Here is a 26,941-nt window from a genome sequence, read left to right on the forward strand (position 1 = left end):
GATTCCTAAGCAGCTTCTTCAGGAACATAGCTAAGAGGAAAGGAGGTGCAAACCAGAACATGTGGTTGGTGTGCTGACTGCCGTGGAGGTTCCAACATGCCACTCTTCCTGGTTTACTGTGTTTAGATACAGAGTGAGGCAATGAACTGAACCATTGCTCCCAGTGAAGTAAACCTAGGTACGGCAACCAACCCAACAGCAGAAATGAGAACCCTGCCTCTCTCGTATGTGTTCCACCCACCATAAAATAATACCCAAAACTTGGCTGCCCTCATAGGACTATAACCTGTATCTCAGCAGTGTAAAAAGAGATGTAAATATAGTAAATCTCTAACCTGTATATTCTTTGTAGATGTTCTGCATATTTCAAGATGTATGCTCTACATTAAGCCTTTCGAGTATTAGCCCTTTCTCGCAGAAATGACTCCCTAATTGAAATATACACTGCATGACAGTTCAAGATCAATCAGATTTTTTAATATTTGAAAAGTTGCTCTAAATTTCTAAGTTTGGGTTCCTTACTCACAGCAGTTACTTTTATACAGACAAATTAGTAGTCTCTGATCATTTATACTGTTTATTATGACCAGGGTTACAAATGGCTCTGCCACTCATCATCAGCAAAGAAGAAAAGCAAACACAAATAGAACAAAACTGTAGAACCAGGACACAGGTAAAAGTGAGCAGAGAATACAAAGAGTAGTTACATGTCCAACACCGTAATTTACACAAGAGAAAACACACACAACAGCTGTTGAACGCACGCCCAGGAGTGCTTACATATACACTGCAGACGGGGAGGGAGACCAGCCTGTGGAGGGGTTCGCCACTTACATATTGCTATAAAAATGTGCAGTGAAAACACACGGGCACCATCGCAAGTACCAACACGCAGCTGTCTAAAAGCTCACGTATGAACTCCAACAGACAAAAGCACATGAAAAAAAAACACACATACATTACACAAACCACAGAGCAGAATTAGAGCATGAGTCAAGGTGCTGAAGTATTGCACAGAGTGCTGAATAGACTTTTAAGGACCACCACCTCCTCACTGTACGTTACTGCACCTAACAATGATAACTCTGTCTGGGCAACTGAAGGGCTTTCTGGAACCACAGTGTACACATTGACATACACAAATGAGCAATTAAAACACCATTAAAGCTGATGTATGTTGGCATGTCAAAAGTAGAAGTACAAGTCTGACTGTACAAAATTAGGGTTTTCAGGATTTTTCACTTTCTTTTTTTACAATATCACTATAGCTATAGCGGCGATAATAGTGGCGTACCTAGAATCACTTCACACCCACCCCCACTTAATTCATCGCACATAAGCATGGGATATTTTTCCCCTACATTTCGACATCTTGTGTGACTCTTGGTCAGATTTTATATGCTTGTTTAGGTGGTCACAGGTTTATACAGGCCAAAGTTTTGCATGTTCCTAAAGGGTCTTGGAGGTTGACTATGGTAAGTACTTTAATATTCATAGCTGCCAACAAATAAAGTTATCTTTGTTTTGAATGGGTCTGTCCACAGAATGGCCAGTAGAAAAAAATATGTTTACCACCCAACAGAAGTGAATGTAGTATGACCATTTTCTGTTCCTCAGTGATCCCCAATGGGGTCCTAATGTATAGTTAGTAAAAATAAAAATAAACCCTCTTTGTTATGGTCTACATTCAATCTACTGATGCTAATCATGATTTCATATGTTTTCATGAAGACCTCCGACTCGAGGAAGAGATCAAAGCCCTTAACATCTCCATAATGTAAAACAGAAGACTTTTTTTTAAGGCCAAGGGACATCCTGATTAAACAAGCATGAATATATTTTCAGTCTCTACACTTCCTGGGCATCTAAACAGCCCATCCATAGGAAGTTACCCCTTCTGTTATTGTGACTACATCTTGCATTCTTAAAAAGAGTCATTCTTAAAGAGGCATTTTTATCTAGTAGATGCAGATGAAAAAAAAAAAAAAAAAAATATTTACTTGCTAAACTACTCCACTTAGTAACATTATGGCCAGACAAAGTCCCAACACACCCAAACACTGCCATCATATCTAAAGCTACTGCTGCCGTTACGGGTAATTGCCCTTGTTAATGACTATTGGTCTGATAACTGCTGTGCACCTGTCTCTTTTATTACCTACATAAAATTAAATATTTGTAATTAAGAGAAAAATATATATATTAAGAGGTCTGCAATCTAACTGAAATTGGCCCTTTAATCTGCACCAAATCAAATCACTGACCAGTAATTTAAAGATATTTTCAGAGTACAATATCAATTACCTACGTTTGGAATAGATCATCAATAACTGATTGTTGGGGTCCAACTCCCAGGACCCCTGCTGGTCAGCTGTTTGAAGAGGTCATGGCACTCTGGTAAGAGCCACGACGTTTACCTAGACCAGTGATGTCACATTCATAGGTCCCATGGCCTTTGTGCAGCTCAGTACCATTCAAATGGATGGGTCAGGGCTGCAATACCAAGCACAGCCACTATTTAATATACAGTGCTATGCTCAGTATGCTGTGAGAAGCGATGAAGCCTCTTCAAACGCCTGATCAGTAGTGGTCCCAGGAGTTGGACCCCCAATGATCAGTTACTGATGACCTATACCAGTGATGGCTAACCTCCGGCACTCCAGCTGTGGTGAAACTACGACTCCCAGCATGCTTCATTCATTTCTATGAAGTTCTGAGAACAGCCAAGCAAGTGTTCATCTTGGGAGTCACAGCTTTACCACAGCTGCAGTGCCGGAGGTTAGCCATCACAGCTCTAATTGTTTTGCTAGATTTATTTCAGGCTGGCAGCTCAGGGAACATGTCCTTTCTGCTGTGGCTCTTTCCACAGCTTCTAACAGAAGATACAGCTGGTGGCAATTGAAGATTTCAACTGAGCGCGTGCGACCACTCTGCAATTGCCATTCCCCCTTTGATTGACAGGGCAAGGCAGTGTAAATGTGATCACACCTGCCTGGCCCTGTCAATCAAAGTACAGAGGGCGTGGCAGTTGCAGAGAGAGCCGAGTCTCTAGGACAGTGATAGATAACCTCCGGCACGCCAGCTGTGCTGAAACTTACTACTCCCAGCATGCTCCATTCATTTCTATGGCGTTCTGAGAACAGCCAAGCAAGGGGGCATCTTGGGAGTCATAGTTTTAACACAGCTGGAGTGCGGAAGGTTAGCTATCACTGTCCTAGAGACTCGGCTCTCTCTGCAAATGCCATGCCCTCTGTACTTTGATTGACAGGGCCAGGCAGGTGTGATCACATTTACACTGCCTTGCCCTGTCAATCAAAGTGCAGGGGGCATGGCAATTGCAGAGTGGTCGCCCGCGCTCAGTTGAAATCTTCAATTGCCACCAGCTGTATCTTCTGTTAGAAGCTTTATTTGTAATAAAACCTTATTATGCACTTAATGCGCCTAAAAGAGACATAAACAAAACAGATCCATTGACAACAACTTGTTGATAGTCTCCACATAAGAAAAGGATAATTTTTTTATTTTATTTTTTACAAATTAAACCTGAACTAAAGCAATGAATACAGTATATACTACAAAGATACCACATTTTATATTACCAAATATATATTCAAAATAATGTTCCAAATTAAATAGGCACAAAGGAGTAAATGTCCATGACATCATAAATGACCAAACTGGCAAGCAGAGAGAAATATAAAAGTAACCATAAAACCAAGTGCTAAGTAGTCATATCTAGGAGAAAAGAGCCACATTTGTACCCCCCTGGCTCTACACATTCACTGTGTTTATGAAGAAAGGTGCTATGGTCCCATAGGGTCTTTACATAGATAATAAAACATCATTTTACCTTGTACCCGCCGATCCGATGCTCTTGTTTGAACTCCTTATTGTTCTTCAGCCACCTCATGGTAGGAAGAGGGTTCCCTGCAGCCGGGCAGCGTAACTTCACTGTATTGGCAGCTGGAACAGCATGAAGTTTTTTCTCCATTTTCTCAGGATTGGTCCAGTAAGGAGCCTCTATAAAATAGAGAAGATACCATTTTTGTAATTGGTTTCTTGGAGTTGATACAACACATTCGGAAGGTTTTCAGACACTTTCACATTTTTTTTACATTTTGCTATGTTGCAGCCTTGTGCTTAAATAAAAAAGATCAAGTTTCCCTCTATCAATCTGTAGTCAATATCCCATAATGAAAAAGTGAAAACAGAACTTATTGTTTTATATAATTTTATATATTTTACATGGACATACGTATTCAGAACCTTTGCTGTAACAGTTGAAATTTAGCTCTTGGTTTGAAGACTTTCCGAGTGCTTCGTATGTGGTTTATGTCAAGAAAAAGAACATGTTCTGGTAGTAAAGCTAGACCAGGCTTGGGAACCCCATTATGGTGGACGGTTATGATCCATGTACAAAACAGGAGCGCCCAGTCACACACTTACTGATATTATTGTTGTCATTGATGACATTTTCAGCAACATCATTGTCGTTGTCATCTTCATCGTCTCCTGAAGAGCTAGCCTCTGAAACAGAAAGAACATCATACAGCATGACCAGAACTGCTCCGGAATTAGAATAGTAACATAGACGTTACATTCGGAAATTGGACGTGGGTTACATTAATGTGGTCAGGTCTAAAGACCAAACATCAGTACTTATGCAAGTGACCTTCAGAAAGCTGTGCAGCATAGAAGTAAGCTAACACCGCATGCAGTGATTCTACAGTTCTTCCACCCAAGAGCTTGGAGGATCTTTTCATAGTTCTTGGATATCCCAAAAGGAGGTACAAATTGTAAGGGTCAAATTCCTTAATGTGCATTCAGACCAGGGATAAAGAAAAAATTGGAGGGCTCGTTTATCTTTTCAATGACAAATTGTTAAATCCAGGCCATTGTTTGCAGCAAAATGACGATGACATACAGAGTATTATGGTCTGATAGGATACACTTCCCTTCTCCAGTCACTCACCTGTGACATTCACAAGGAAGAAATGTGCATTGCTTTGGCCGCCTTTATGCACTGCACAGGCGTACAGCCCTGAATCCCTGAGGGACGTCTCGTTTATCAGCAAGTAGTTGATAACAATCACCGTCCTATTGCCGGATTCTAATTTCACCCCATCCTTAGTCCAAACCACCAGGGACACGTTGTTGTAAGGACAGCGCAGATCAAGTGGCTTGCCGGGGCTAACGGTAAAAACATCCGGCTGGGAGATTTGGTATTTGGTTGGAGGTTCTGCATGGAAGGATAGAGGAAAAGCAGCAGAAAATGGAAAGACACCAAATGTCAGTGAAGCACCCACAGCAAATCAATCCTCAGCAAGCAGTGCAGGTCCTACTTGCTGGTGTACAAGCTATGCAGAGATATTAGTGAGGTTAAAACAAACCATGCATTATAGTAGTAGCAACACCAAAAAGCTCCAGACACACAGTGCACCCTTCCATTTTATTTACCCACAATTTGCTAGCTGTAACATCCCTTACATCCAGGGATGGACATACCCTATGTACAGCCTGTGCAGATGGTAAAGAAGCCACTGCCATCCTAAAAACAGCTCCCTACTGTCACTTGTATTGCATGTAAAGGACTGAGTTAAGGGGTTGTCCAGGATTTTACTATTGACGGCCTCTCCTCATCAATATCTGATCGTGAGGGGTCCGACACCTTGCAACCCGACCATTCAGCTGTTTCAAGGTAGCTGTGGTGCCCAAGCAACACAGCTCTGCCCATTGTATTGTGGACTGAGTTGGTCACTGTAGCACTGCTACCATTGAAGTGATGGCTGCAATAACCCGCTCCATCCAGTGGCTCCAACTTCGGGCTACGGAGCTACCCTGAAACGGCTGATTAGCAGGGGCATTGGGTGTCGGACCCTCATGGATCAGATATTGACAGGCTGAGAATTACTGGTAGACTGAGGGTGGATATGTGCTCCATGATTAGCTATTAGAGACCAAGGGGTTATAGATTGTTCCTGTATCCACCCCTGAGTATTTTATATGTATGTACTACATCAAAAAAGGTTTGGTTACAGTACCTACGTCATATATCATATCTCAGTTATATATGACAACAGATGATCTCCCAGCCCTCACTCCAACCATTGCAACCCTAAATTTTAGATTACAAGGTGCATATAGCATACAGAATGACTTCAAATTTTGGAGCCTTAAAACATATATTAAAACGATAGTGTGATGAAGCTACAAATTAATTTCTCAGAATGACACCACTGCACCAAGTTATCAGCTCCATTGAGCCTCCTGCTAGCACTTTACTTAAGTGACCATCTGTTTTGGTTACGACGGCAATGTAATTGGAACCTGGTAAGGATCATCCTTTTGGTTCAAAATTAAATTGACTTGAGGAATCTGCCTGCTTTAGCTATACTAGGTTGCATATCTGAGGGATGAAGCGGTTTTCACTTACAGCTATCACTTTGACATTAACCCTTTTGGTAAAAGCTGCAGTGCTTTTTAATTAACTCCAGCTGACACAGGAGACGCTCCCTGCAGTTATATACCACGGAATTCACTAAAGTGAAGAGAGAGAATTGTGTTCCCAATTTCCGTGCATGCCCTTAGAAGGAGATAGTCGAGTGAGAGGCTTACTCCTTCAGACATAAGTATAAGAGAAAAGGTATGGCTGCTCTCACTTCTTGGTAGGATAAACCTTTGGGGTCTCATGTTTGTTAGGAAGCAATCTTAGACACCTTAGAGACATGCTGAACATACTCTGAACTAGAAAATCTTCTTCAGGGACATAAAAAAATTTATATTTCAAACTACAACTACTAAAAAAGCATTTTTTATTTCAATCAGATGTCAAAAAAGGTCAGATTAGCAAGTACACAGCAGTTAAGACCCCCACAAATCCTGAGAAGAAGTGGGACATGGTCCCCAGTTAGGCATTAACATATTGCTTCAGACAAACTTTAGGACCTGTCCCCTCTCCTGAAATGTCATCTATTCTTATGACTATGATGTGCCATTAGTCTATTATTCCTGCTAGAAGTTGTGAATAAGTTACTAGCAGTTTGCGATGAAGGTCCAGATGGGTGTTACCAGATGGGGGAGTGTCCCTGCACAGTCTGACATCATCTAATCAGTGCTGCCAGTGTCAGACTTTCATTCCCCTAATATCTGCAATTGGGGGAAGGTTAGGACAACACAAAACAAATTAAAGGCCCTATTACACGGGCAAATTATTGTTAAGATGATTTCTAACGAGCATTCGGACGATCTGACAGTGTAATATGGCAGCAGATTACCCTCATTCATCAGGTAATCAGGATCTTTTAACATGTTAAAAAAATCCTGGTTTGCCAGCGGCAGACCTCGTCGTGTAATAGGCGCTCTACTGCTGGCAAACAATGAGACAGTATAGGGACAATGCATTAGCGATCGCTCGTCCCTGTACTGAGGAGGAGATCCCTGCATGTAATAGCAGAAGTCTTCTCCTCTAGCGAGCAGGCAATTAATGGGAGGGAACGCTTCCCTCCAGACAATCATCTGCTCTATCTGCCCATGTAATAGGGCCTTTAGGCTCGGTCGTATATGCATTGTGAACTCCAGTAGTCTGTTCCGGCAGAGGAGCAAACCACCGGAGTTCATTGTATCCGGTACAGCCAGACACCACCATATCCACATTAACTATAATTGGAAACAATGGTTTTCCAGCATAAATGCCGGCTTTTGCTGGAAAAATACAGCTGTATGCAGTACTTTTGTCCAGCTGAAAGCCATCTGGATCCCATTATAGTCAATCGTGATCGAGTGGCACGCAGCGGTGTTCGGCTATACCAGATATGCTGAACTCCGGTATTCCGATCCTCTCCTGGAGTCCACAACATATATGTGAACATAGCCTTAGATGGTCAGCTGTTCCCACCAAAATGAATGGGTATGGTTTACAGCTATCGAATCTGCATGGCCAGCTGTAGAGTAGCTCCCTACGATGGCTGTTAGAGCAGGAAACTTCCCTCAGTGAGGTCCATGTGCCCATATTGGATGGATCAGGATGGACCTTGGTTTGCCTTTCACATGATGTAATGTAGCTCTTTGGCCCTGCAGTCCTGTGTAATCCACAGCTAGTCAGGTTTCTTGCAACCTAGCAGAAGTTAAATACCTGTACATGCTGTACTTGGTCATGGCTGGTCTGCTCTCAATGCAAAGCAAGACAAGTCAACTATAGAGAGTCTCAATGTTTACATAAGGGTGTTTACACAGGGATGGGTGCGGTGTCTCCACCAGTAATACTACAGCCCCCGCTCACAGGTATGGGCACAAGCCCCAACAGGGACCAAAAGATAAGAAATCATTTCATAAATTACTTCTTTTTTAGAAGACCACATGTTTAAAGTTAACTCTATATGTCATATGGTAGAAAGGCAACAATTTTGGGAGACAATTTCCTGGAATTCATGAGAATGCAATCTATCAAGGATGACATCACCTGTTGGCTCATAACAAGTGAACTGGCCGACAATGGGTTAACACCGTAAACCGGTCACCAAAAGATGAAAGACCCTTCTTAAACCTTAATTTAATAGCATTTTTTTTCTTTTTCTGTCTATAAAGCCTAAACTTTGTGAAATATGGTTTGATTCCTTAACCATGTTAAAGAGGCATGCTTCCTGTCAGTGAAAGGAACGATTATTTATTGTCTTCTACAGATTGAATCATTTTCACCAATGTCAGTTTGCTACAAATCTACCCAGTCTAGGCAAATCTATATGAACTAAATAAGCAGGGTAAGACTACTTTCACATCTGTGTTTTCCTTTCCGGTTTTGAGATCCGGCAGAAGATCTCATAGCCAGAGGAAAACGCTTCAGTTCTGTCCCCATTCATTGTCAATGGGGACAAAACTGAACAAACCGGAAGGAATTGCACCAGAATGCATTCCGTTCCGTTTTGCTGCGTTCCCATATTAGAAAGAAAACCACTGCAAGCAGCATTTTTGTGTGCGGCATGGGAAACTGAAAAACCACGAAAAAAAAACAGATCCGGTGCCCATTGACTTACAATGGTATTCGACGCTGGATCCGGCATATTCATTTTTAATATAATGCAACCAGATCCGTTCTGAACAGATGCATCTGGTTGTATTATTCAAACGGATGCGTTTTCCGGTGGTTTTGAGAACCTCGTCCGAAAAACGCAGATGTGAAAGTAGCCTTACTCTCTTCTTCCCAAATTGCTTGCTACATTGAATCAATGTAAGTAAAGTGGATCAGTTGGTAGTTTCTCTTATTGCCTGGACTGGATACACTGTAGCAAACTCTAATGTGTATAGGTCTGTAGAGGTTTTCAGCCTCTGAATATAGATGAAGAGTGTTTCTGTTCACTGAAGCAAGCTGAGCTCTTGAAAAGTGTGAGGAATTGAAAAAAAAAAAAACTTATCATAAGTTGCCAAACTTCTCATTAGGCAATGATTAAAGCGGGATTCTGATAATTAAAAGCCATGTCCTATCTACAAGATACCACTGGAGCCCCCACCAGTCTCAGGAATGGGGACCTGGTACCCTGCAGGGCCCCCCCCCATCCCCCCTAAATGAACAGAGCAGCAGGTCGAGCATGCATAGTGCCACTCCATTCATCTCTATGGGACATGTCCTTATAGTCGAGGACTGTACTCAGCTATCCATTCACGATAGCGATGGATGGAGCAGCAGTGTGCATACGCGATCTGCCGCTCGTTCGTTTCGGGGGCCCGTGGGGTAGCGGGCGCCCCATTCTAGTGACAGGACCCCACACAATCTAATACTTATCCTTTAGATAGCTGATAACTTCAAATTACTGGAATATCTAATTAAGGTTTATTTACATACAACTGGTAGCAGGAGCTGGAGACAGGTAGGTGCTCTACGGGTGATCCCCTACTAGTCCAGAGTACTACTAGTATAAATGACCATCTATACAATACAATACAATACACACAGTACAATAATGGTGGACTTTATATAACTCTTTTCTGTGTACTGTGTGCAGGGCACAAGATCTTTTTACAGCTGAGGAGACTGCATGGCAGCTGTTCTTGGTGGATTGCCTCAGAAATACTTTATATTTGCCAACAACTCCCTTCTACAGTACACAGTAGTTATTTTAATATGCTTTGGAAAAATGAACAATTAAAAAGTATTATAATGTGTGTGTCCAAATGTGTTTGAGTGTATGGATTTAGATAGCTAATCTATGGATATACTAATGCAGGGATGGCCAAATTGAGGCTCTACAGCTGTTGCAAACTACAACTCCCAGCATGCCCACACCGCCTACAGCTGTCAGCCTAAAGTAGGGCATGGTGGGAGTTGTAGTTTTACAACAGCTGGAGAGCCGCAGGTTGGCCATCCCTGTACTAATGTATCTACTGGTTCCAGCGTGCAAAGTGGTTAATGGCATTGGAATTCAGTCAAAACACTTGTCTCTGATCATCTGACCATGGGCAAAATTGACAATGGATATTACTTTAGATCAATTCAATAAATAAAATGTGTTTTATAGCTTTGAAGAATTTTAGGCTGGACATATACACTAGATATCGTAGGCACTGGAGAGCTCTCTCTGCAGATGACCTTTACACTTGCATGATCTGCCCAGCCAAGGGGGCATATGTTCTCATGTTCTTTCCAGGGAGAGTGGAGAAAGCTGCTGTCTGATACCTCTAGCATCAGACTGAAGTCCCTTGGGCCCAGAGAAAATTATTCTAAGGGCCCACCCTCTGTGAATACAGGACTTTTTTAGGCATCCATTATTGTCAGAGCTTGGGCCCACCAGAGGATTCCCTGGGCCAGTCCAACCCTGGATACCTCTGATGGCAGATTATCTCCTGAAGAATAAAGGGATAGGGTATGTTGAAGGCTAACATGCTGGACCCTTTTCTATCCCCAACATGGACTCCCATTAAGGGAAGTTTGGGAGGTCTCCATCCCCATATAGAAGGTTACCAGATTAAGTAGACACACATCTAAGGTGCATGGCTAGCTTTATACCACTGCCGGTTTAGTAGCTGTAGCGCATTTGAAATTTGCTTACTAGGTACTACACAGCCAAAATTCTATGGCATCAGAGATTACTACTTTATGCAAGGTCTGCTCAGTTGTTCGGGGTGTGTCTGTCAACGACATGGACAGATTGTTGTAGCAACCAACAGAACCCTAAAAGGAGCTTAGGATAATGATACAGGTGGTAATTGATGACCTGAGTGGACAAGGCAGGGGTTTCAGTATGCATCGTACTATCCTCAGCCCCTGAGGTTCAGACGGATAGCCATCTGACGGATCAATCATTTGAATGTCCCTTGCCCCCTCCCTCACTAATAACCATAGTTCTTATTTTTTAGGCGTAAAGTATAAAATTGAAACTTGAAAGTGAACTTCAGGAGGATTTATGATGTCATAAAATAGAGTGAACCCTAAGTCTGTATGACTGGATATCTGGTATCAATATTACTTAGCTTTATTTATTACTTTTCAACTTCTTCATCCCCTAAAAAGGGGGCCAGGAGTCTTCTTGAGCAATCTAATGTCAAACCTGTCAGCTTTGCTCAAACATCAGTAGGAATGCACATCTTAAGCTATTTTTATTTAGCTTCTGGTATAACTTCCTTTTAAATCCCATAATAACACTAGTGTTCACCTCATATCCTGATGTATGTTCTAGAAGATAATTATGTGCTTCATTTTTGGGGTGGGGGCTTGAATTTTGAAATATGAACCAGAGCACAGTAAGAGTTCTGCTAGTTTCCTAAATGACTGAACTAATACAATAGCCTGAGCATGATGTCTTTTACATAAAGGAAAAAAAATAAAACTTTGGTGATCAGTATGTGCCACTGGTCAGAAGTTGTTCTCAAAATCATTATATTATCCTACCTGAACATGTATACTCGTGAGTGCATTGCATGCATGTAAAAATAACTCCCTAACAAATGAACTAATTTAGGACGGCATATAGAGTTAAAGGGGTTTCCCAGGCTCCTGAAATTGATGACCTATCTGATTATTCATATCCAATTGGTGAGGGTCTGATATCCCTCACCCCCAGTGAGCAGCAGCAGTTCCCTACACCCTCTGGCACTATGAAAGGAACAGGAAGCAGACAGCTCCATTCAAAGTGTAGTGGCTGTGCCACATTACTGCAGCTCAGCTCCCATTGAATTGAATGAGAGCTGACCTGTAGTAACAAAGCACAACCACTACACTTTAAACAAAGTTTTGCGTCCTATTCCATTCAGAGTGCTAGTTCCAGCACCAGAGGCTTTAGTTTACGGCTGATCCCCTCCGATTGGATAAGAATGACTTATCCTGAGCCTAGAAAACTTTAAGTGGTCTCCACAGCAGATGAAAATGAGACCTCATTCTAGTGTTGGTTAAAACCACCATAACCCTAAACTCCCGGATCAGTAGGATGGGGCTCGTATCACCTTCCAATCAAGCCTCTTTCTATAATCCTTGGGTTAATTCTCCACAAGTGTTATGGAGAGAGGATGCCTTCACAAATTCATAATTGCCCAGTAAAATAATGAATGCAGATAACTTGGACTAGACCTCATATCATATCGTTGGTGGTCTTCCAAATCCAAGTGTTGTAATGGATGTGGCATTCAGCAAGAAAAGTAGAGCATATGGAACTGTGTTGTCTAAAGCAACTGGGTTTGTGAAATGACTTGACTATTTAATAACTATATTAAAGCCTTTAATACCTAAAGGAGCCAAATGTGTTATGTCAGAGTCAAAACCCGTTATTTGCTAAATCTCCTAGATCAAAAAATGTAGCTGCTGACACACATCTAGAATATGTAGGGTGTCATGTTTTCCAGAAATGGTTACAAAACATAGAACACAGCAAAACTGAAACAGTGAACGTGTCCCCAAACCACTAAAGAATACCCAAGAGATGACCTTTAATATAGGAAACGTCATTTCAATCCTGCTTGGCTCCCCCTGTCTGTGGTTGTTCATAGTTTACATAAATAGCTTGGTTGGACTATTTTACTAGAAGATAGGTAGCCTACCTACCCTTCGTAAAAGACCATTAATGTAGGGAAAGTTGTTAATTCACTGATCTCATAACTAAACCTTGGCACAATAGGGAAGTTGGCAGCGCAACCTTATGCAAAGCATCACTGGATGGAGAGTTCTACAGATTCAGGTGTGGTCTTATTTTCAGCAGGCACTACAAACAGGACAGGCAGCATTGCTCCCATACCTTATAAAGCTGTCCATATGAGACAGACAGCCTGGAATTCAAGAGATAACTATATCATGCATTGAGAAAGAGTCTCCTGCAGGGCAACTTCACTAGCGTTCTTACAAACTGTCCCCTGTGGGCAAGGGTGCAACCATGGCTTGGAATTCTGAAGGATGGGTAGATGAGTGATGGCATTTTTAACATGTTAAGTAAATAGAGGCCTGTTACTTACAATATAAATGGTGTGTAAAAAGCAAAACTAGATAGTAGATTTCTGCATATTTACCTTTCCTGCCCTCATGTGAATGTGACTTGCATTTGACAGCATTGACCTAATAGTATACTACTACTACAATACAATATATGCAATATAGTTGCAAGGAAGAAAAGACAGACACGTGCTATTGAGTATTGTATGAAGGCAAATACTCCCCTGGGTAATACATGGGTAAAAACTAAAAATTAAATATGCCCCAAATATTTTCTTTAATAAATACCTTCCTATTTATCTAGTTTTATGGCTTAACCAATTTCCCTTACATCTTACCTTCTGGTTCAATGGTGGTATCCTCTACTCGGCTGTAAGATGGACGGGCAATTGACAAGCCAACCAGAAACAGGCAAAGAAGTAGCAGCATTCTGTCAGTGTATCCACCGCCTGCTTTCCCTGAGCGCCACACCAAGAACAACCCCATCCGACTGTCTGTGAGCAAGCATGAGACGTAATCACCACTATGTGGTCTTCGTTCCTGTTTGGGAGATCCTGCAAAAGATTAACAAGAACGTTAAAGTTTGTTAAAGTAAATTTGTAAATTCTGTTTTTAAGCCTATTTTTACATCTTATGATTTTCATGAGCCAATGTAATTTGTAATTTTTTTTGTCTCAAAAAAGGTGAAAAGGTGTCTCTGTTGTCCATATTGACCAAACTCAAAGCTAATGAGATCCAAAAGGACCCTCGATGTGACCATACACGTTAATAAAAGTACAAGGAAAAACATGAAATCAAGCAAGAATTAAAATCAATAATGATCTATTGGTTTATCTGTTTGGTCATGGACTGTCATAATCTGGAAGTCGGCTGTATTTAAAATTTTCAACCAATAAACGCTAGTCCTTGAAAGTAAATAATGGTGTACAAAACAAAGAATGGCCCCCAGTGAAAATCATTGATCCTTCACCCAGTGTTACACATCATGTACCGCCAGTTTCAACTATAACGACTAATATGAACTAAACTTTGTACAGACAATTGTTCATTCAACGGTTCTTCAACCATTACCGTACTTCTATCTAATGTGTATGGTCACCTTAATACTCAACTGTTGACCTTATTTATAGCCCTGAACTTGGCTAATAACCAGAGAAGTGCTAAGGGTTGTGTAAATGTCATTCTACAAATGGATTACGAAGTAGTGGTTAAGACTCCATTACTAAGACTACATTAGCTATTGTTTTTTTTTATTATATGCATATTAAAGGTCACTGCTGAACTATGATTCTTTGGTTATAATCTCCCTAGGTAATAGCAATTTACAAAAGGGGAGTAACCCTACACAATCCACAGGAATACAGAATAGTAATGTACAATAGTAATTTTAGATCCGTTCTTTATAAAAGTGTACCCTACTTACATGTAAAACACTGATAACTACAATACATGAATCACCTTCAATGTATAAAACTATTTGTGCCCTTATAGAAACCAATGTATCGGGTATGTACTAAAGTATTGTCTAAAAGTCTAAAATCATTATAAATTCAAGGTTGCTATTAGTGTTGAGCGAGCATACTCGGCCGAACACCAGCTTGGCTCGAGCATTGCAATGTTCGGCACATCACAGCGTTCGGCCGAATACCTTGTGTGCTCGAGTCAGTGTATTTAAATTCAATTTAGCCTATATTTTCGGCAATAGAGGCTAAATTTGATTAAAATACACTGGGTGTCCCTAAGCACTGACTCCATATATGGACATAGCTCTATATGGAGTCAGAGCAAGGACTCCTAAGCCGTGGACTCACACTGGGAGATTCCCTCACTGTACAGTGATCTTCTGCATAGACCTCAGTGGGACCCAGCACCCTCCCCTCTTCAGAGCAGGGGGGCCTGGTTTAATGCTCGGTTTCTCCCATTGACTTCAAGCACTAGAGCACCCGAGCACTTTGGTGCTCGATCAACACTAGTTGCTATACTTTTATACAGTAGATTTTCAACTCTTACTACACACTTACTAGAACGCTGTAGAGATATAATCTGGCTGGCACTAGTGGTGTTGACAGATCCCACCACAGTTGGAATAATCTGTCAATGATCTCATGTCTACAGACCCTGGCAGACTGTGCCAACTGCTTGTCAAGAGAATTGGCCATTTTGGATTTTTAAGCCAATCATCTTTGGGGGGACGTGAATATTAACTCAGCCAAGAGTTGTTCAGTTATTAGATATACTATTAGCAGAGTTCTATAGGGAAACTTGGCCCAACTTGAATACAATAGTCTATCTTCTTGGGAAGTCTGTACCAAAATTTTCCTCAAGGAACCCCAACAGGCCATGCCTTCAGGACTGCTTTAATATTTCACAGGTCATTTTAATAAGTTTCTCTTAATCAACGAGGAAATGAAAATCCTCAAGACATGGCCAGGGGTTGCTGATGTACGTCTTTGGGAAACATTCTTCTACAATACAAAATGGCTGCTTCTACTACAAAAGATTGAGTCCATTAAAAACAGTCAATACTTACAGTATCATCAAGAGAATTATCACTCCTAAAAATCCCCATAATATCTCTATTATATGTCAACCCCATAAAAAATCAGCTTGGATAAAATTCTTTATTTCCCTTTCTCCTGTCATATTTGGCAGTGAGCAAAACTAATAATTTAGACTTTAAGATACCAACCAAAGCAAAGACTTCAGTCTTCAAAATGAGACTTAATTTCCATGAACACTGGAGAGTGAGGAGATTTTTCCCATTTAATCCACTTTTATTAGGGTGGTAGAACACAATTCTGCAAAGCAAGCAAGCAAGCAAACCACATGGAGAATAACTTACTGCCACATCTCCGTGATAAAAATTCCTTCAGTCCAAAAATATAGATCTCCATTTCTAATATGGAGATGTGGTGAGAGGTTTTCATCTCAAAATAAAATGTGGTCGGCTTTATAAAATAGGAACCAAAATGTTCCAGAGAGGCGACATGACAGGGGATTCTGATATGTCTTCCATGGTTCCTAAATACTCAAGCAGATGCTTGACCCCAATGGGATGCAGGAAAAGGATGGGTGTACAGCTAGAATCTATAAGCAAGCACATTTATAGTGTGAAGGGTCACAGGGGACTCATAAAGGCACAAGACAGAAACAGCAGATATAGGTAGCCTACACAATAAGAAGCCTTAATAGTTCTGCAGTTAAAAATAACTAAAGAGTCAAGATGCTTGGATGGGTTCTCCAGGATCAAATTTATACAATTTATTTAGACTTTGTATAAGTAGGGGTGCAAGTAGCACTTGCTTTTATACAGCAAAATAAGGAATCCATGACTATAGACACCATAGAGGGTTGATTGATGCTGGAATCGTGTGGTATGGTGGCCAACAACATGGAGGGAGGAGCAAACCGATTTTGCTATGAGCTATGTATAGCATTTATCCCATCCAAATAAAATAAAAAGTTCTAGAACTCCTCTGAATTAAAGGTTTGAGGGTATATAACGTCTTGCAGTTATATACCAAGTTTCATACACCTTGTATGCAAAGTAATTGTAGTAGTAGGAATGGTACCTGCTATACTTTTACATGCACACAATTAATGTATCAAGCATGGCAAATCACCATGTAAATTGTGTCATTTAACAGGAATTCTGGGCAAAGTCTGAGCTAAAGTTTCTGCCCAACAAATAAGGTCTGGACTTGTGCGAGCAGTTTGTTTGCAGAACCTACAGCAGTTTTCTGTCTTGCACTGCAGAGTTTTTACAGCTGCATTTTCCAACTTGCCCCCCTTCCCACTAGGAACACAGAGCGTCACTTTCCATACAGAGAGGGTTGTGTGGTGAACTTTACGTAAGTCCGTATAAATGTAAGATTTAAAAAAAAAAAAAACACTAAATACATTGTACTTAACATCTGTAACATACGTATTCAACAATGTATTGAATAACGCCTTTATTCAACTAAATTGAATATTTTCCATATTTTTTACATTTTATTTTTTTGCTTTTTTTTAACTTCATTATATTTATTTTCTTTTTGAGAAACTGTAAATCATCTTTGTAGGAATGTAGATGATAACATCTCTATGCACCTGGTTTTCCCAAACTATAAAGGAGCTATATATTTTAACTCCACAGTGAATAATGGATAGATACGGGTACTTAGAACTATAAAGGGGAAAAGAGAAGTTAATCAAGATGTCAGCCAGCTATTTTAGGATGGAAGAAAAGATCTTTAGATTTGTTAGCCCTTGCATGTATAGAGCTCAAGTAAAAACCCAGGCTCTGCAGGTACTTCTACAGGCAATATTACATTTGGTAACTACTGATGCCACCAGATGAGGTCACTTGTCACATTTACTAAATTGTACTCACTGCTATCAGTAACGGAAAAATAAATTTTAATACAAAATAGCATACAAAAATATAACCGGGTCCTGACACAAAATGTCCCCCCATTAGAGCTGGTTCAGGCCACCTCACATTATCACCATCCCTTTTCTAATCAGTTAGTGTGACCCTGATACTTCATTTTTGATGATGTGGTGTGTACGTAGAGGGTGAGCCCTGCCATATTACCACCACCAGTGGGATAACGGAAGTGGACTCATTGAGTAAGGGTTGACATTTCCATGTAATACTGCTTGATATCAGTACTGTTCATGCACACACAGTATATTAGAAGTCACCAGGCGATTCAACGTCAAGGTATTGTGAATGCTATTGATATTTGATTTCCTTTAGATCAAACTTCTCCATTTTGTCTCGCACAAAAAGTAACGGAAACAGACTATAAAAACGTTGAAATACTTAAAGGAAAACTCCAGCAGCAAGCCAAGAAATTCATGTACCTCCAATGAAAAACTAAACTTTTCATTGGAGTTACCATTGGAGTATCTCATTTTTACATGTATTCACGTTAACATGAAGCAGCCCGTTTTTTTTACAATGCTTACAAGCGGAGGGCGAGTGCCATGGTGTATGGAGCTCTGAAAGGAAAATAGGAATAATGTTTATATGTAAACCTTGGAAGAACAGCATCAGTCATGCTACCCATGGTCCACACACTCTATCAGAGGATTCTGTACAAAATATAACATCTATGAGGCTACACGATGCTGGTCTGGCATCTATTTTCAGAGAAAAACATGGATGCAGCAGTATATATTTCTTTTTAGGCTACTTTCAGACTCGCCTTTTGGGCGGATCCGTCATGGATCTGCAAAAACGGATCAGTTACAATAATACAACCGCATGCATCAGTCATGAACGGATCCGTTTGTATCATCTGTAACTAGCCAAGACAGATCCATCATGAACTCTACTGAAAGTCAACGGGAGACGGATCTGTTTTCTATTGTGCCAGAACAAATCCCCATTGACTTACATTGTGTGTCAGGACGGATCAGTTTGGCTCAGTTTCGTCAAGCGGACAGCAAAACGCTGCAGGCAGTGTTTTTTGTGTCCGCCTCCAGAGCGGAATGGAGACTGATCGGAGGCAAACTGATGCATTCTGAGCGGAGCATTTTCCATTCAGAATGCATTAGGGCAAAACTGATCCGTTTTGGACCACTTGTGAGAGCCCTGAAACGGATCTCACAAACGGAAAGCCAAAACGCCAGTGTGAAAGTAGCCTTAGGTCAATGCTTTTGTTTCCCTGAGGATAAGTGGTGACAAACGCTTATCCCTTGCTATATGATGTCTGTAGGATAAGGAGTAAAGCTAAATACCACTTTTAATGTAAATGAAGATTTAGGTGTCTTAGTAGGTTGCACAAATTATGCAAGAGGGTACATATAGAAAAAGACCATGCAGCTGTTATGGTGAATTTGGAGCCCTGGTTGGCCCCATTCTTGGTGAAGAGGACGTGTGCCCTGGTTGGCCCCATTCTTGGTGAGGAGGACGTTTGCAGGACTCGCCTACCCAGACAAGCAGCGTTGTTAGCAGACAAAGGGAAGAGGAGACTGGCTCAAGTGTCATGGACAAGGTGTAGAAGGAAGGGGGGGACACCAGGACCTTCTGTCCTAGATGGCAAGCACCATTATGGGGAGCCCCACAGAGCAAAGACATCAGATTGCCAAGTCTGGCCAACAGGAAAAGCATGAGAGAAGGTATGATATGTGCACCGTAAGGAGATCATTATCAACAATTCAACTTGTGGTTATAATTTAGTACACAAATCTGATATTCTGAAAAAATACACATACATTATACATAGATTACACGATATCTGCCTTGTAGATAACATGACGTATTATGTGTGGCTGTCCATAAGCCTGGTGTAGCTATTCCCCGAATAGTCAAAATACAAATTCTGCCCTGCTACATCTGCATGTATATAACTACAGATCTTAGCAACATTCATGGACATAGACCATGTTGACACGTTTTCCCCATCAGATTGGATTTTTGCTCACAATACACACTTACAATGACTTTCCTGAGACACCTATATACAGATCTTCACAGAAGAAGCAGTATACACGCCTCTCCTGAAGCCTCTGCTTTAGCCATGGAATACTTAAATAAACATTCCCCTATAAAAACAACACTTACACAAACATTCCCTTTATACAATCTCCTGCTGAAACTTGCCGCCTCCATAAAAACATATTTATGGCTTGTGCCAACAACTCAGACTGGGACCATTTTTTAACTTTCTTGACGTGAAGGATTTTATTCCCTAACTTAAAGCTCTGGAAAAAAAAAAAAAGGAGAAAGAGAGAGAGGCCCCCTGAGCTGAAAAATGCAATGCCGTACACTGAGAGCATAAAGACTAAGGCCCCCTGCACACGAACGTGTGCTTCCCGTTGCCATATTGCGGATCCGCAATACACGGGTGCCGTTAATCACGGATACATGGGTTCGCAACTCCGAAGATGGGGAACTGAAGCACAGAACGGAACCCTGCGGAATCACTACTGAGTGCTTCTGTGGGGTTTCGTCCCGTACTTCCGTTCCGCAAAAAGATAGAACATGTCCAATCTTTTTGCGGAATGGCCGGATCGCGGACCCATTAAAGTGAATAGGTCCGCGATCCGCTGCGGCTGCCCCACGGACTGTGTTTGTGCATTGCGGCCCGCATTCTGCGGGCCGCAGCATGACCACGGGATGCACACGTTTGTGTGCAGGGGGCTAAGAACAATTATTAGGGGCCAATATACTATATATATATATATACCATATTTCTCGCCCTATAAGACGCACCGGCCCATAAGACGCACCTACGTTTTTCAGGAGGAAAATAAGAAAAAATATATTTTTAACCAAAAGGTGTGCTTTTGGTGGGTTTGAACTAATGGCGGTCTGTGCATGACACTATTATGGGGGATCTGTGGATGATGCATTGTTATGGGGTGGGGGATTTGTGGATGGCACTGTTATGTGGGATCTGTGGATGGCACTGTTATGGGGGGGAGCTGTGGATGGCATTATGATGGTGGGGGTTCTGTGGATGGCATTCTGATGGTGGGGGGATCTGTGGATGGCATTATGATAGTGGGGGGGATCTGTGGATGGCATTATGATAGTGGGGGGGATCTGTGGATGGCATTATGATAGTGGGGGGGATCTGTGGATGGCATTATGATAGTGGGGGGATCTGTGGATGGCATTATGATGGGGGGGGAAATCTGTGGATGGCACTGTTATGGGGTAGTGGATCTGTGGATGACACTGCTATATGTCTCATCCACAGATCCCCCCATAACAGTCCCATCCACAAATACGCTATCCACAGACCCCCCCCCCCCATCATTATCCCATCCACAGATCCCTAAGGAGGGACTGTGGTAGGCGGGGAGAGCGGCGGGGCTGGGCAGGCACTGTACTCTGGCCCCGCCGCTCAGTATGTACTGTATACGTAGTGTTAATCATCAGATCTAAACTGCGCTCCCCCTGCTCCCCATGTGTACCATACTTACCGGTACACATCACGCTCCTGTAGTAAGCACTAGCAGCTAGCAGGCAGGCCGGGCTGCAGGCGGCCGTAACTCACTGAGGTCACGTGCCTGCTCCGCCTACTTTACGAATGAAGTAGGCGGAGCAGGCACGTGACCTCAGTGAGCTACGGCCGCCTGCTGCCCGGCCTGCCTGCTAGCTGCTAGTGCTTACTACAGGAGCGTGATGTGTACCGGTAAGTATGGTACACATGGGGAGCGCAGTTTAGATATTATGTTTAACACTACGTATAATACAGTACATACTGAGCGGCGGGCCAGAGTACAGTGCCTGCACGGCCACGCCACTCTCCCCACCTACTACAGACCCTCCTCACTAATACATCGCAGTCTACGATGTAAATTACCAGCATTCACCCCATAAGACGCAGGGGCACTTTTCCCCCACTTTTAGGGGGGGAAAAGTGCATCTTATGGGGCAAAAAATACTATATAATCTTCTGCAATACTTCTGCATATATCTGGAGCTGCTTTTTTCTTCTTCACGTTTGTATTCTTGAGCTAATTTGCATAACTTTTATCCCATGGAGCATTGTTTTTAAAATAAATCTCCATATAGCCACTGGGTCTCTTCAATAAGAAACCAGTGCCTGCCCTGAGCTGTAGTAAAAGTAAACCTTAAAAGGAAATGTGTCACCAAAAATGTTATCTGCCAGTTAAAGTCAGATAGTGAAACATTTTTTATCTAATCAAATTTTATTTTGTGATTGTAGATTTTTTTATTCTATTTTCTGAACAGGATTATGGGGGGCGGCCATCTTGCCTGAACTGTTCTTGACAGCATTTAGAAAATTGCTTTACGTCAGCCCCATGGTCCATAGACACAATGGTCAGGAGGGGATCTCATTGACTTCTATGGGAGAGTTTTCTAGGCATGCTGTGTGACCTGTGCAGAGGTCATTGTACAAGGATAAGCTCTGACAATCACCTATTTTGATCCTGGATCCTGTCTTATCTGTCATTCTAATCCTGCCTGTAATGATATCACCTCTGTGTATAGATAAGCAGGTAACTGAAGAAAGTGATCTGTACAGACCAAGAAGTAACCAATTTTAGGCTAAGGCTACTTTCACACTAGCGTTAATATTTTAGGGTATTGAGATCCATCATAGGGTCTCAATATTGGAAAAAAAAGCTTCCGTTTTGTCCCCATTCATTGTCAATGGGGACAAAATGTAACTGAACAGAACGGAATTCTCCAAAATGCATTCCATTCCGTTCTCATACCGCATCTCATCTGTCCTGGGATGCGGAGCAAGACGGATCTGTCCTGACCCACCATGCAAGTCAATGGGGACGGATCCGTTTTCTCTGACACAATTTCGGGTGAAATTTAACCATTAATGATCTTTTTAGCCAACCAATGTCAGACCATCGGCAATGTTTGTACTTTTTGTCTGATAGGAGTTCTTAAGAAAGATCTTTCATCTATGAATTATCGATCTTTCCGTGAAAGAACATTCTGAGAAAAATTGATTCTTCTTTGCAAAATGTTTTTGAAAATATTTGGCCATTTTGTGTGACTGTGCCGGTTATTATGAACTAGAAAGTGCATAGGCAAAACGAGTGCTCATCTAATGATTGCTAATTCAACACTTGTTCAACCACCAACCTTCTTCTAATATGGCTGCCTTTAAACTTAAAAGTGTACACCATCTTCTGACAAAATGTTATACAACACTACTTATCAACATTGCCAAGGATTCGATAGGACAAAAAAAAAATAAAAGTCTGATGTTTTTGGCAAGCCTGTTCATGGGCTGTTTAGTATTGCAGTTAAGCTCTATTCATTTGAATGTGGATGAGCTGCAATTCTAGACACAGCTTATGGACAACCCAATTTTCTAGTCATGGACAACCCTTTTAAATCCTTTTTCCTGTTTTTGGTTTCTTTTTTTTAATCAAGGGTGCGGTTATTCCTCCTTTGGGCAAACCAATAGATGGGAACCTGTTCCAAAAGAACCAGCTTCTACAAAACTGGGAGAACTGTATCAAAACCTAGGAAAAAGGAAAAGTCGGGTAGTTGCCCATGACAAAAGCACCAACCTAATTATACTTTATGGTCAGTTCCTTCAATGCCATGTTCCAGAGCTGTTTCATACAGTCTAACATATAACTGAATATTTAGTATATTAACACAGGACATTAACACAGTTTTCCCAAAGTCTATTAAAGTATCGCTTTTTAACATGAAGACAAATATTAAAAAGTTCCATTGACAACATATTGTTTATTGGTTTATTAGTTTATTTTAATTATCTTTTATGACTATATTAAGATGGGGGAGTTAATCACTTTGTCAGCTGAAGAACACATTTATTTACACGGTCAGGACACAATAGAAAGAACTGTTCCACTTCACCGAAACATATACTGAAAGCAAGTTTATATTGGAGACATGTAGTAATGCCCCGACGTAACTGCATGGAAGGAAAAATGAGGCAATTAATTCTAATTGTAAGAACCAACCCACATTCCAACCGCCAAGCACACACATACACACACCTCCACAAACACACAACGTGCTTCAGCAGACTACCACAAAAGGCACAAAGGCCTGTGTGTTACAATAGTCAAAAGCTTCTTTTGTGAGAAGGTGAAAGGAAGAAACGTTTCGGAATGTAAGTGCCCAGGTGGTTGTGTTTGTTGACCGTCTCTGGAGACTTGGCTTTTGTAATCTATATATGTTAATAGAACTTTATCTTTCAGCTTTCTCCTTGGTCTTATAGAAACTTGGGAGAGATGCTTTGTGAAGGACATGAATTGAGTAAACCAGCTTACTGTTTGCCTTGTTAAACAATGATAAATTTAAAAGACCATATCCACAAACATGTAGAAAAGAGCTTAAAGAGGATCCCTTGACATGTCTGTTTTAGCAACTACTTGTATCCTCCTTGTTATAATAATTCTGGAGCATCTATTCTAATGACTATGTTGTACCATTCCTTTATTATTCCTGATAGAAGTTATGAATAAATTACTGGCAGTTTCCAATGAAGGTCCAGATGGGTATCACCAGTTGGACGAGTGCCCCTGCACTATCCAATTAGTGCTGCCAGAGTGTGCAGGAACATACCCCCAACTGGTAACACCCAGCTGGACCTTCATTGAAAACTACTGTAAATTCATTCATATCTTCTAGAAGGAATAATAAATGAACGGTACAACATGGAGGCATAATAATACGTATTACAGAACTGTTATTATATGTAGAATGCAAAACAGATATGTTGGAGAAGTGACACCAACACAATGTATGTTAATGGTCAAAGAAAGATTCTGGGGAACAACGTTTTTTGCCTTTAATATTCCAGGATCATCCAAGTCTGATAGATCTAAGTAACATCTGCTAATCAGCACTTTCACAATTAAGATGATCACAAGTAAGGTTTCTGCAGCTCTTTAGACTTGTGTGTATAAATGCTGGCACTAGCTTTTTCTCTTAAGATTCTACAAATGAAAGTTTACACTCATCTAGGTTTAAGTTTTAGTATATTTGTGTAGACTTGTTTAGTTTAGGTGATGCTAATTTAGGTGGTGTTTTCAGAGAGGTCCTGTTAGAAGCCACTTGGATAAGCGATGAAACATCTCCAAGATTTATAAACAACTAGATATTATTGTAGGTGTTCTCAGAAATTACGTTTCGTTTCCAGCTCTGCAGTGGCTTGTAGCAGGAAAGACACCGGTCAGTACACAGCTTTAGAAATTCCATGCCATGTTATTGGTATAACATAAAAGTACAAAAATAAAGGATAAAACTACATCAATTTCCTTGACTTTAAGGAAATGGCAAGTTATTTGCTGTTGTCTGGGCCACTGATGAACAGAGAGAAGAAATCGAGCATTGATAGCATCTACCAGAAACATCAAAACTCTAATGGGTGTATTAGACACCCCAATGCTGCAAGCGATTGTCAGGAGGAAAGCATTATATGTGGCGATGTCTTATGCAGCATAGGGATGAGCGATCGCTATGCCATTGCTCGTCCCCATGCAGGACAGCGGTGTGCCGGCGATCTGCCACCGGCAAATCCAGATCTTTCAGCATGCTGAAAGATCTGAATTGCTCGTTCATTGGGCAATCAGAGGAAGTATTAAACTACCAGATGGTCACTAACGAGCGTTACTAAGAACGCTCATTAGCAATTATCAGGCACAAAATCTGCCCATCTTAATATACCCTTAAGATATAGACGATACAAAGTCGTACCTATTTGGTTTAGCTGTTATTTCTATGAGGTGCTTGAGGAACCCCTTAACTTGTGGGTAAATAAAGATTGGACAGGTAAAAATCAGTCTTGTCCAATCCCACTTTATTCCAGGTCTCTCAGTCGAGGCATACCATATAGACAAATCCAATTTGTGCATCATTTTATCCCTGTCTATACGATCATTGCTTTTTTTTCTGAATTAGATAATTTGGAAGTTGAGGTGCAAGGCAAGCAAGCATGGCTACCAAGGTAGATTGACAAAGTTATCATCTTAGCAAGTCGAAGACTATAAAAAACGATTTTTGGTGTCTTTCTTGATGACATAATGCATCTACATGCAGTTCTATCCACAGACAATTTTATGTCTTTAAGAACGCCCATTTGTAATAATAGAGGACCAACGAGTTGATTTTTGGATATGTTTTACTGTCAATAAAACAACTGACTGTAGGTCCAAGACAGAAGAAGACATATAAATTACTGCCATATAAAGTATGCTTAACCAGCTAATTATGTAGCAAATTAGCACTGATGTTTGACAATGTCACCCACAAAATAGAAGCCTAAGAGGAAGAAGATATCTGTAGCCTGACCCTGTGGCCTGGAAGGAGAACTTCTATATAGAATAAGTAAATATACATGTAGGAGTATTAGCAGTTACATAATTATGTTGCAACCAGGACCTTCGAGATACAGAAGCACACATTGTACAATGACTTATTCTTTTTTTTTTTTCGACGGCCTGAAAACACATCATTGTTTGTCCCCAAGCTGGATAAAGGTTATCAAAATCTAACTTGGCTGCCCTCAGGCATCAACCCAAAATACGTAGAATTGTTCCCCATAACAATACTATCTTTTTCACTACAAGAATAACGGCTAAAGGCCCTATTACACCTGCAGATAATCGCTAAGATCATCGCTAACAAGCGTTCGCATGAATGCTCGTTAGCGATAATCTGGCAGTGTAATACTGATGCCGATTTTTTGGAGTCTTTCAACATGTGGAAAAAAAATCTTTACTGGCGGCCAATCATGCTGTGCAAACAAACAAAAAATTCTGTATGGGGACGAGCAATGGCATTAGCGACCGCTCGTCCCCATACTGAGGAGATCGCTGCATGTAATAACAGTGGTCTCCTCCGCTAGCGAGAAGGCGATTGCCAGGACGGAACGCTTCCCTCCCAACGATCGCCTGCAGAAACTGTAGGTGTAATATGGCCCTAAGTAAGGGTCCTATTACACAGGCAGATGAAGCAGGCAATTGTCTAGAAGGAAGCGTTCCTTCCCAGCAATCACCTGCTCACTAGCGGAGAAGACCGCTGCCATTACATGCATTTTAATCATTGTTTGCCAGCGGCAGATC

General features: G+C 41.2%; 1 protein-coding gene across 6 annotated transcripts in view; it reads right to left on the reverse strand.

Moving 5' to 3' along the window:
• The window catches only part of FGFR2 (fibroblast growth factor receptor 2), a 78,237-nt gene that overhangs the window by 35,829 nt on the left and 15,467 nt on the right, over positions 1–26,941 (reverse strand). For 4 of the 6 annotated variants that reach the window (XM_040438021.1, XM_040438019.1, XM_040438020.1 and 1 more), the window contains exons 2-5: positions 13,744–13,959; positions 4,973–5,239; positions 4,447–4,527; positions 3,851–4,020 (exon numbers count right to left, since the gene is read on the reverse strand). In XM_040438021.1, coding sequence (XP_040293955.1) covers positions 3,851–4,020; positions 4,447–4,527; positions 4,973–5,239; positions 13,744–13,891 — 666 coding nt within the window. In that variant the 5' untranslated portion in view covers positions 13,892–13,959. The remainder of the gene's footprint in view (positions 1–3,850; positions 4,021–4,446; positions 4,528–4,972; positions 5,240–13,743; positions 13,960–26,941) is intronic. The other 2 variants (XM_040438024.1, XM_040438022.1) reach the window with 1 other exon arrangement.

This window comes from Bufo bufo, chromosome 6 (genome assembly GCF_905171765.1).
Source record: "Bufo bufo chromosome 6, aBufBuf1.1, whole genome shotgun sequence".
In the NCBI taxonomy this organism is placed as follows: Eukaryota; Metazoa; Chordata; class Amphibia; order Anura; family Bufonidae; genus Bufo; species Bufo bufo.